Source organism: Homarus americanus, unplaced genomic scaffold (assembly GCF_018991925.1).
Source record: "Homarus americanus isolate GMGI-L3 unplaced genomic scaffold, GMGI_Hamer_2.0 scaffold34921, whole genome shotgun sequence".
Taxonomy (NCBI): Eukaryota; Metazoa; Arthropoda; class Malacostraca; order Decapoda; family Nephropidae; genus Homarus; species Homarus americanus.
Window position 1 is genome coordinate 20,236,444 of NW_024741901.1, and position 12,346 is coordinate 20,248,789.

The 12,346-nt window shown below is 43.4% G+C and overlaps 1 protein-coding gene across 2 annotated transcripts; it reads right to left on the minus strand.

Moving 5' to 3' along the window:
* Positions 1 to 1,843: 1,843 nt before the first annotated feature.
* On the minus strand, positions 1,844 to 4,999 carry LOC121876191. Of its 2 annotated transcripts, none has more exons than XM_042381157.1 (2): positions 4,941 to 4,999; positions 1,844 to 4,755 (listed from the first exon to the last, which is right to left on the minus strand). In XM_042381157.1, the coding sequence occupies exon 2, from the start codon at positions 4,638 to 4,640 to the stop codon at positions 3,837 to 3,839; it is 804 nt and encodes a 267-aa protein (XP_042237091.1). In that variant the 5' UTR covers positions 4,641 to 4,755; positions 4,941 to 4,999; the 3' UTR covers positions 1,844 to 3,836. The 2 variants fall into 2 exon arrangements, with proteins under 2 accessions (XP_042237091.1, XP_042237090.1); XM_042381156.1 differs by having other exon boundaries at positions 4,880 to 4,992.
* Between the last annotated feature and the right edge of the window lie 7,347 nt (positions 5,000 to 12,346).

Genomic DNA, 12,346 nt, shown 5'->3' on the forward strand with positions numbered 1-12,346 from the left:
TGACTCAATACAAGTGACTCATATTAGGGTGGATTAAAAGGCATTATTTTACAATGATATTTATTCATACGAGTATGTACACTATCTCAACACAAAAAGCAGTCACAAGTGTGGGTGTTGGGGTGTATATGTGTAGGTGTCGTGGTGTCAAGAGAGGGTGTAGGTGTCGTGGTATCAAGAGGTGTCGGGCAGTGTGGGTGGGTGGTTGGGTGTGACCCAACGTGTCGTGTTTACAGAGTACAACACGCAAAGTTAATATCCTACCAACATGGTTCACCAAGACGCTACCAGCCATATGAGGATTTTATTGATCAGGACCTTGTTGAAATCTCCTGTAGAAGGCATGAGCGAAGAGCCTCTTACAGCACCCTCCTCTGCTCCCCGAGATGTGAGGGACAAGAGGGGGCGTGGAACAGACAAGGAAAAGGAGGAGAAGTCTGGATAGGTGAGTGGGAGTCAAGTAGGAGAAAAGAGAGATGGAGAGGGGTCATGACCTGGGGTCTTCTGCTGGGGTCACAGAGGTCGTCATGGGGGTCACACAGCACCTATGTGTCGTCACTTTCTCTTGCCTAATATGACTGGCCCGTCTCGTATATGGAAGGCATTTTACACACCTCAGTAAAAGTATTTGAAGGTGTGTAAACATCAACCAGAGATTGTTGGTTTGTGTGCCATGTTGATGTTTGGCCTCACTTGTCAGGAAGAAGATAATACGAAGTCGAAGAAGAAGACAAGGATGACAAATGGTGTGTATTTACATGTTTGGACAGTGACTTTGTGACTTAGAGAATCACCAGTCACCAGTACAAGTTGGTGACTACATTATAACCATCACCAACACCTGAAACCACAAACGCCACAAACACACACACAAACACCACACAGCCACTATATCAGACGCCACAAGCCACTATAGCACACCAAACACCATAAACATCACACTATACACCACCATCACCATACCCACAACATCCCACACTACTGCACCTGGTTATATTAATTGCTTCTATATAAATATTGCTGCCACTTATATAACTGATAACTGTACTACCAGTCACTGTACTACCACTGTCACTGTACTACCACTGTCACTGTCCTACCACTGTCACTGTACTACCACTGTCACTGTACTACCACTGTCACTGTACTACCACTGTCACTGTCCTACCACTGTCACTGTCACTGTACTACTAAAAATACTGCTACCGCTACTACTACTGCAACTCTAAATAATAATAATAATAATAATAATAATAATAATAATAATAATAATAATAATAATAATAATAATAACAATAATAATAACTAGCCTCACCACTAATCTTCCTTTCCACCAATACTATTTTCACATATACACAAAATTTACTTAAAATACGAAAATTTTACACATTAGATATTAATACATTACAATAAGACACTAAATAAAATAAAAGAAGTATATTTTAGAAGCAATAAATTAATAAATTAAAATTATAGATCGAAGACAATAAATTATACTAATACAATAGATTTTTTGACCGAACAAATGTATACAATAATAGTTTTAAGACAGAAAAAATAATAAATTACAATAGATTTTAGACAGAATATTTCAAATTAATACAGTAACATTACAGTAAATATCCTGAATAAAGATTAATACACATGAATAAATAGAAAATCAATAATTACTATACAAAAAAGTTCATATTACAGGATTTTATAAAAGAGTTAAATAAAAGTATTTTAATTGGGGGGTGGGGGGTTGTAGGCGGGGGTGGGGGTTGTAGGCGGGTTGGGGTGTGTGGGGTGTGGGTGTGAGGGTGAGGTGTATGGGGGTAATTAAAGACCAAATTCGAAAAAAAATTAGTATATTTTTACCTCCCCACAATTAATCAGAAGAAATAACTTTATCTTAAGGTCGAGTCTTAGTGTAGTTTATGATTCATTTTGGCTGCCATCTGTATTATTACATTGAATAGGATTTATTGAATAGAATTAATATATTGAATAGGATTAAATGAGCCAGTTAGACGAGTTCTCACATCAACAGTTAGGAGGAAAATTTAACGTAAGATACCATGAGAAAATATAAAGAAAGAGAGAAAGAAAGACAGAAAGAAAATGAAGAAAGAAATATAGAAAGAAAGAAAGACAGAAAGAAAGAAAGAATCATAAGTTTTTGTCATAATCATTGCATTTTCTTAACTAGAAGTACCAAGGCATTTAAAAATTTGCTCTACGAGGTTGTACAAATTATTATTATTATTATTATTATTATTTTGGGAGGATTGGTGGATTGGCCCTGACTCCCTCCCCCCTCCACACGTGAAGTCAATGCTGGCTCCTAAAACACCCATTTCACAGAGGTCCTACTACACAGAAGTCCTAGTTCACAGAGGTCCTAATACACAGAGGTCCTAATACACAGAGGTCCTAATATACAGTAGTCCCAATACACAGAGGTCCTAATACACAGAGGTCCTAATACACAGAGGTCCTAATACACAGAGGTCCTAATACACAGAGGCCCTAATACACAGAGGCCCTAATACACAGAGGTCGTGCTACACAGAAGTCATACTACACAGAGGTCATACTACACAGAGGTCCTAATACACAGAGGTCCTAATACACAGAGGTCCTACTACACAGAGGTCCTAATACACAGAGGTCCTAATACACAGAGGCCCTAATACACAGAGGTCCTAATACACAGAGGTCCTAATACACAAAGGTCCTAATACACAGAGGTCCTAATACACAGAGGTCCTAATACACAGAGGTCCCAATACACAGAGGTCCTAATACACAGAGGCCCTAATACACAGAGGCCCTAATACACAGAGGTCCTAATACACAGAGGTCCTAATACACAGAGGTCCTAATACACAGTAGTCATCCTAGCATAACCAACGAAGACACAGGTTGTACACTCGTCATACACTCAATAGATTTATACTAAAGAAACTTGTAGCCTTAAAAGTAAAAAGTAAATGACTTGCTGTGAATCTGATTTTAGTCTATTTACGACTTTTATCTATCTATTTACCTATTTATCTATTTACCTATTTATTTATCTATCTATTTCTTTTACCTCTTGTCTTCTCTCACGTGTGTGTGTGTGTGTTTCCATGTAAATATCCCACACACATTCAAGGCAGATTCAGCTGTGAGTTTTGTGTTGGGATCCTGTGTAGTGGTGATGTTGATGGTGTGTTCAGGGGGACAAGATGGTGAGAGGCATGTACTCGTCTTTAAGTATAATGGTGTTGATAGGTGGTGTAAGTGGTGGCAATTATGGTGTGGGGGGGGGGTTGTGGGTGGTAGTGTAGGGGGCTATGTGGGTGTGTGGGGGATTGTGGTGATGTGGGTGGTGGACGGAAATAGCAACACAATTATAGGACAGACATTTGCGAAGAAAGTCTTATATATATTTGGCGCCAATTTTCTTCTTTTTTTTATTAAACTTTTCATGATAAAGGAATTTTGAGGTCAAGGATGTAGCACTATAGATACAATTAATCGTTAACTCATTGACCCATGTTACCAAGCTCTTAAGTACAAGAAAATAGCTCAACAAGTAAGATATTTTAACCTCTCGAGTACCATGACCAATTTCCTTGAGTACGATAACACTGTACTCGGAGGTCTGAACACCGTACTCTAGTGGTTAAGAACACGAGGGTTCACAGGGATGGTAAGTTTCGTAGGCCAGGAGTGTCAAGATGAAGCCAGTACAGTGACAGCAGAGCCCCCCACCACCCCACACTAACTACTTTACGGTGTCGAGTCAGGAAGAAAAGGATTCGAACCCCAGTATAAGGAGTCCACGGCGATGCGGTGATGATGTGGTGTCAGGTAACCAGAGAGGTGTGGAGGGTGGTCCAGGCGGGGGCTGGAACGTCACATCCCAGCAGGAGTGTGACGCCCTCAGCCTCAGACGCCACCGAAGGGTACGAGAACGACAAGCTGTCCTCAAGGATCCCAGTCCCCGAGGTTTCACACAGGAGAGACACCAGGTGGGGTTCCGTCGGCGTGGTGGGAGGGTCTGCCGGTCCGTCGGTATTGTTGAAGTTGTGTTCCAATCTGGGTTTCTTGGGGCTGGGAGCTTCCTGCAGGAGGCTGGAGAGGACCCACGAACAGGTGTCCTGATGGGCGTTACCGTCAAGGATGTCCTGGAGGGACCTGATGTAGGCGGAGGCGAGTCTCAGCGTCGTGATCTTGGTCATGTCGGCGGCAGCACGTCTACGACACACCCACGAGGGCAGTACACACCGCAAGCTCTCGAAGGCTGTGTTGATCTGCCTCATGCGGTATCTCTCCCGGGCATTAGCCGTCTTCCTACGATACCTGGAAAGCGGCGGCGGGCGTGGCTTATGTCTTAAAGTTTCGTGAAGACTCCACTCACAGTCGTAGCGGCGGTGTGACTGTCCTGACCGCGGCCGCAGTTGGTACTTGGCACTGGCGGTTCCTGAGGTGTGGCGCACATCAACACTGCGGCTGTGAGGGCCACCATCAACTCCTTCACCCTTATAGTTATCACTGTCATTGCCTTGACTATCACCACCAATCTGGTCATTATTGTTTCTGTCCACCAACTCCTGGTGGTCGAGGTGCTCACCGTCACGGCCACTGAGGGCGGTGGTGGTCGGCAACATTGTTTTACTGGCACACCGTCACACTAACTCACTCTAGTCTGTGTACGGTCAACACAGTGCGTTATGTTCCTGCTTATAACATTTCTGTTAGAAAAAATCCCTTCGTTATTGCCATCTGGAACAAAATAAAAAATATATACTTCAGCAACAAGGACTTTGGTCTTCTCTGTAGCACACCCATCACTTTAAGCGTCACTTAACACTTATAAAACATGAACGTAAGTCAGATAAGGACATACGTCACCTCCCAATAAAAGGTCGTCACTACATTTTCCGGGTGAGTGGAGTGGAAATTCTCACCTGTGTGAAGCTGTGGCAGGGGAGGAGCCTGACACAGGTCGTACATCGGCCACCTCCACCAACACACTGACTCCCACCCGCCCTCTCGTGCTCGCCAGCGCTCCTCTACTCTATTTACATTTCCTACCATCAACTCCAATCAACTCATCCCGTGGTGGAAACTGAGGCTACACGATGTTTTAACGCTTCCCGTGTCAATCTGTACCCAACGTGGACAGTTCTGGGTTAATATGTTGGTTGTTTCGAGGATGTAGAGTCACAGGTTTGACCTAGTCTGTCGGGGGAATATTGGCCTTGACTGTGGTGGGCTGGGAGGTGATGAAAGCGTGCCCGACACCACGGTGTTCTGCTGTTCTACCTTCTGTATTCATTTCATAGACCTAAAGAAACAGACAGACAGAGACATCAGGGAATAGAGGAGCGCTCCTCCAGTATGCCTTACACCCAGGCTACACCACTTGTATATCTACATCTGGACAGTGTGCTAAAAGAGTAAACAGATAACAAGTTGCTAAGAACGTATGGATGCATCAAGGTGTGTGTGTGTGTGTAAGGTGTGTGTGTGTGTGTGTGTGTGTGTGTGTGTGTGTGTACAAGTACGTCTATATGGGCCCAAAAGTCAATGCCCTTCTAACCCTGAACCATTAAACTTTAAACATGTACAGAAAATAAAACAATCAGGTCCGTTGGACAGACACACACACACACACACACACACACACACACACACACACACACACACAATACTCCCCCTAAAATATAAAAAAGGTAAGAATTCCGTATTTTTCTACTTGTAAAATCATTTTACATCTTAAAAGTCAAATCCACAAAGTCAACCTCTTTCAACACACACCAAACAAAGTCAATTCAGACTTTTTTTTGTCGTAATTTTCGGACACAAATTATTCCTGTAACTTATAACGTTATAACAGACCTTCCAGCTCAACCATTGGATATCAGGAGTGACAATACAAACCTGGAGAAGAATAACAACATCTAGCAAAGGTTAACACGAGGAGACCCGTAATAAATACTCTACAGATGCCCCCCAAAACTATCTATACAAAATTATGTTGAAAAAATATGACACAACGGACGAAGGATTTTGACAACCCTACGGAGACAACAGGAGTCACAGTGTTCATTCTGAATTTCATCGATCACCCCAAGTAGAGATATTTTTTTGAGTGACTCTACAGTACTGTTGTCACTATGATCATTCTACTATAAAAATAATTATACAACAGTTCTAAATCCACAAACTTTCTATAAAATTTAAACTTTCTATGTAATTTAGGTTTTCTATATAATTTCAGTTTTCTATATAATTTCAATTTTCTATATAGTGTCACAACTTTTCTATATAACTCCAAATGAGACAGTAAAATAAAGTTTAACTGAACTATACGACGTAACTACGGTTTGATTAAGTTAGATTAGGTTAGGTTAAATCAAGTCAGGTTAAGTTAGGTTAAGTTAGGTTAGATTCAGTTAGGTTAAGCTAGGCTAGGACACATTAAGCCATGTTAGGTTAAGTTACGCTATGAGAGATTAAGTCAGGCTAGATTAAGTAAGGTTAGGTTAGCTAGATAATTAGGTGTTTCTGTTTTGCCATCCGGATTCATTTAGTAGTAAACTAAAAAAAACCCGACAACTGCGAAATAAGAAATCCGCATTTGCTGTACAAGAACGACTAAACCACAACATAAACAGTGGCACTTGAACAGGGACCAGTGTGGTAATGGAGGAAGGGAGAGGAGAGAGAGGGGGGAGGGAGGAAGGGTATAAGGGAGATAAGAGGGAAATGAGGAGGGAGGGAATAGAGGGTATAAGGGAGATAAGGGGGAAATTAGGAGGGAGGGAGAGGCGAGAAAAGGAGGAGGGGAAAAAAGCAAAGGAGGGGGGAGGGAGGGAAAGAAGAAGGAGGGATAGAAAGAGGGGTGAAAAGGAAGAAATTGTGAGAGAGTGAAGGAGGGAGTACTGATAACAGGTGAAGTATGGAGGAGAGAGAGAGTATCAGAGAGAATAAGGAAGCTATTTACAGTAGTCATTAAGGATCTATAAAAACACACCTAAACAAGGAATTAGAGTAAACTGTAAAAAATAAAAAAATAAAATAATTGTAAAAATAAGTAAAAGTAATTATAAAAAAATAATTATAAAAGGTAGGTTTTGTGTGTGTATGTGTGACCTCCGCTGACACACACACACACACACACACACACACACACACACACACACACACGATCACCATTCTTATCATCAGTACTTGGGTGGAACGAGTTACTGATTGATGGGTACAGGTACAGGTTACAAGTTCCAGGTACAGGTCCAGGTATAGAGGTGGCCGGGCTACCCTGCAGTATGGCCCAGTCTAGAGAGGGTAGAGGGCAGGTGAGAGGTCAAGAGATAATCACCTCACCTGTGGAACATCTCTCCGGCTCTATACCTGTCACCTCATTACCTGTCACACTTTCACCTGGATCACACACACACACACACACACACAAAGGTTATATCTCACCCTTTGGAATCTGTCAGGCCTCCCAAGTCCTGTCCAAGTTTGTTATATATCTAGATCACGACAGCATCACCGCTCACCCCGTATATAGAATCACACCTGTGTTATCGTATGGTCAACCAAGGGCGTATATGGCATTGAACCTATTTTATATGAGGCCCTAGCTGCTATATGACTGAGGATAAGTCCGCGTATTCTAACATCTTGCACATTTAACAGATTTACCTGAGTTTAGTTTCCGTGTCGACAAGAAATAACATCAAACATGGCCTCAAGAATACTCTGAGACTCTACCTTAATTAGATACGTTCACTTAGCAACAGTTATTAGATAAATTTGACGTTCAGAACCTTTCCTATGCGGTTGGTTCCGTTCATTTTATCACTTAACTGGTGTAAAGTGAACGTATCAAGTTATGGTAGAGTCTCAGGGTAATTTGAAGGTTATTTCCGTACGATAATTAGCTTAAAGGGTCATATCCGGTGTTCAAAACTGGCACAATAGTGTGTGTGTGTGTGTGTGTGTGTGTGTGTGTGTGTGTGTGTGTGTGTGTGTGTGCCCAAAAATCAACACCATGACAAAAATTAAAATAAAACATAATCTCAGGTGTTGGAGAGACGTGTACTGTCATAAATACACCTAAACTTTGAGTGTGTGTGATCCAGGAGCTGTACCCGTCACTAGTGTGGGCGGCTGGTTATGGAAGCAACACCACCTTCTGCACTACTACTACTACTACTACTACTACAGCTACTACTACTACTACAGCTTCAATACATTTCGTTCAATGAGGGACCAACCCAAGCTGACCTGACGTGACGTGCCGTAACCTAACCTAAACTAACCTAAACCTACCCAATCAACCTAACATAACCAACTCAGACTTAACTAACCTAACCTAACCTACCATAAATGTAAGCAAAGTTCGTAATGATAAGTTAATTTAAGCCAACTTAGTTCAGGTCAAGTTAGTACTGTATTAGGTTAAGTTAGGTTAGGCTAGGCTACGTTAGGTTAGACTAGTTTAGTTTAGTTAAAGAATAACTTTGTCTAGATTATGTTAGGTAAGGTTAGGTTGGGCTAGGCTAAGCTACGTATGACTAGATTAGGTTAGGTTAGGTTAGGTTGGGCTAGGCTAAGCTACGTATGACTAGATTAGGTTAGGTTAGGTTAGGTTGGGCTAGGCTAAGCTACGTATGACTAGATTAGGTTAGGTTAGGTTACTTTAAGAATACACAGGATTAAGTTAGACAAGACTTCTCTCACCAGCCTATAGTTCACCTCACCTCACCACTGTGCACACTCCCACACCCTCATCACTCACCTTATACAACCGCAGTAAATAGACGTGATATATATCGGATAAATTGTTTATTACTCTGTTTGGTTGATATCGATTTAGGTGTTTAACATAACCGGTCGTGTTCCTCCAGGCGCCACCACTTTAAATAACTTCTGACTAGTTGGGATCACGCACCGCCCGCCCGCCAGCAGCCAGGTTGAACAATATGGACGGGGAGATGCGATGATGAGGGGGGGTGGTGGCAGGGGGATGTAGTAGTGGTGATGGTGGGGAGATGTGATGATGGTGGGGAATGTGATGATGATGGTGGGAGGACTCGGGGGTTCCCTCAACAGCGAACCAACGAACCTTAGGACGAGAGGCGAGTGCTCTATCAGCTCAGCCACTGCACCCAATTAGGAGACAAGATTAACACACAGAAGGTTGAAGCTGAGTTATAACTCGGATTAAGTGAACCCCATGCATTATTATCCATCACTTGGGATCGATATGAAGATGTGTTCAATAGACATTTTTTTTATTCGATCGAAATTTTTCCATCTCTCTCTCTCTCTCTCTCTCTCTCTCTCTCTCTCTCTCTCTCTCTCTCTCTCTCTACATCATTACAAAAAAATAATAAATAAAGTTAAATCTTCCGCCTTTCATCTGAGGAGGACACTATCACTTCGGGACCTGGTATATAATTTAACGTGTGCAGTCGTGTGGTGGTGAAGGGTAACAAGACGGTCCACTCCCAGCCAACAGAGATAACAGTAAATATATCCCATTAGTTTATCATTACGGGTCGACCTGAACAGCGTCACGCAACACAAAGGAATATATTGTTGATATTTATATACTTACACGGATATATAAATACGGTTTGTTTTCCTTTCTTAAAATGTTCTTTCCCTTAGTGTGGCCAAGACCAAGGGACACACACACACACACACACACACACACACACACACACACACACACACACACACACACACACACACACACAGAGATCAATAGTTGTAAGTTATTATCTCTGATGTGTTCTGATAATCTGAGACATACATTAACAAACCACAAACACAACCTATACCTTCAATAGCTGTCATTCATTATCTCTAACTCCCCTTAACAATAACTGAGTGTAATTAACTTAGCTTGACACAGTAGGAGACGAGTGTGCCCCCCACCCCCCCCAGTCATGTAGACCTCGGGGTGACCAACTCTTCATATTGTAAGAATTTCTGACTTGGTTCTTAGAAATGTTATTGTCTTCAAAGTGCCGTACAAGGGGTTGAGAGGAGTGCGTCTGTAGGAGGGGTGTGTTGAGTCTTCCTCCAGCAGGTGTGTCGGGGAGTATAAGGTCCTCCTCCAGTAGGTGTGTTGGGGAGTATAAGGTCCTCCTCCAGTAGGTGTGTTGGGGAGTATAAGGTCCTCCTCCAGTAGGTGTGTCGGGGAGTATAAGGTCCTCCTCCAGTAGGTGTGTTGGGGAGTATAAGGTCCTCCTCCAGTAGGTGTGTCGAGTATAAGGTCCTCCTCCAGCAGGTGTGTGGGAGCATAAGGTCCTCCCAGTCAGGTCCTCCTCCAGCAGGTGTGTAGGGAGGTCCTCCTCCAGTAGGTGTGTAGGGGAGCAAGGTCCTCCTCCAGCAGGTGTGTAGGTGCATAGGGTCCTCCTCCAGTAGGTGTGTAGTATAAGGTCCTCCTCAGTAGCAGGGAGTATAAGGTCCTCCTCCAGTAGGTGTGTAGTATAAGGTCCTCCTCCAGTAGGTGTGTTGGGGAGTCCCTCCTCCAGTAGGTGTGTTGGGGAGTATAAGGTCCTCCTCCAGTAGGTGTGTTGGGGAGTATAAGGTCCTCCTCCAGTAGGTGTGTAGGGATCAAGTAGTGTGGGAGTATAAGGTCCTCCTCCAGTAGGTGTGTAGGGGAGTATAAGGTCCTCCTCCAGCAGGTGTGTAGGGGAGTATAAGGTCCTCCTCCAGTTGGTGTGTAGGGGAGTATAAGGTCCTCCTCCAGCAGGTGTGTAGGGGAGTATAAGGTCCTCCTCCAGCAGGTGTGTAGGGGGGGGGAGTCTTAATCTTAAAACACATCTGACTTAGAATACCAGAAGGTTAAATGTTTGTTGACATATGAACACTTAATACCAGGAGTCTCTTGTACCTACCTGAACGACCTACTTGGACGACCAACTTGGACGACCTGCTTTAACGACCTACTTGGACGAACTACATAAACGACTTACTTAAACGACCTACTTGAACGACCTACTTGAACGACCTACTTGGACGACCTGCTTCAACGATCTTCTTGGACGAACTACTTAAACGACTTACTTAAACAACCTGCTTGAACGACCTGCTTGAACGACCTGCTTGAACGACCTACTTAAACGACCTATTTGAACGACCTGACAATCTGAAACATTTACACGGGAGGCAAATTGTCTTATGATCTTTAATTAGTCTTTACACCTTCACCTTCCTGCTGCCACACCCTAATACACCCCATCCAACCCGACCACACCCTATCCAACACAACCACACCCTATCACACCTTATCCTGATCACACCCTATCCTACATGACCACATCCTATCTTTAAACGACCACATCCTATGGCACCCTATCTACATGACCACAACCCTATCCTAAACGACCACACCCTTCCCCACACCACACCAAAATGATCTGCTTTGCCACACCCTACCACAGCAATATGACCATGCCTCGTCACACCCTACCACACCACCACCACTTCCTGTCCTAGTCAACCACAACACAACCACACCCAACACTTACCACCACACAACCACACCCACATCATACAAGTACACTACCCCTCCCCGACACACACACACACACACACAAGGACCACGCCCCTGTACGTAACGGGAAGGGCGTGTGGGGGTGATTGTACCGACCCATACTAGGTAGAGAAAGCTGATTGGTGGGCGTGTTGATGATGGAGGTGTTGGGATAAGGGATGGGGGAGGGGGAGGGGGAGGGGGTAGGGGTGGGGGTGGGGGTGGGGGGGTCCTTGAGTGGCAGTAGCAGGATAGTCGATGTGTTGATCTTAATGAGCGCCAGTGTGTGTGTGTGTGTGTGTGTGTGTGTGTGTGTGTGTGAAAAAGAATTAAAATAAGGACATATCCACACTTGCCTAGTAGAAGAAAGATATCACCCACACACACACACACACACACACACACACATATACCCTTAAACACCTGTTGAGGTCGGTAAACGTAGGACACACCCACCACCTGCACATACACACACACACACACACACACACACCTGTCAGGCTGCTCTCCTCTAGGACGCACAAAGGTCAGGATGAACACCTCCACGACACAAGCGGAGTTCCTCAAGGCGGCGACCCAACACCTAATCAAACTTAACCTCAACCGATGACCCGTCCCAGTTCCTACTGACCATTATAGGTGTATACTCAATGTTATAAGCTGATATATATGGACAGTCTATTATATAATTACATTTATACTTTCAATTATAGATATGTAATGATTATATAAACCTTTTAATATCGAGTCGGCGTTGAAAGGAAAATTAAGAGCATAATTGATCCAAAATAAATTGTAAGACTAAACTAA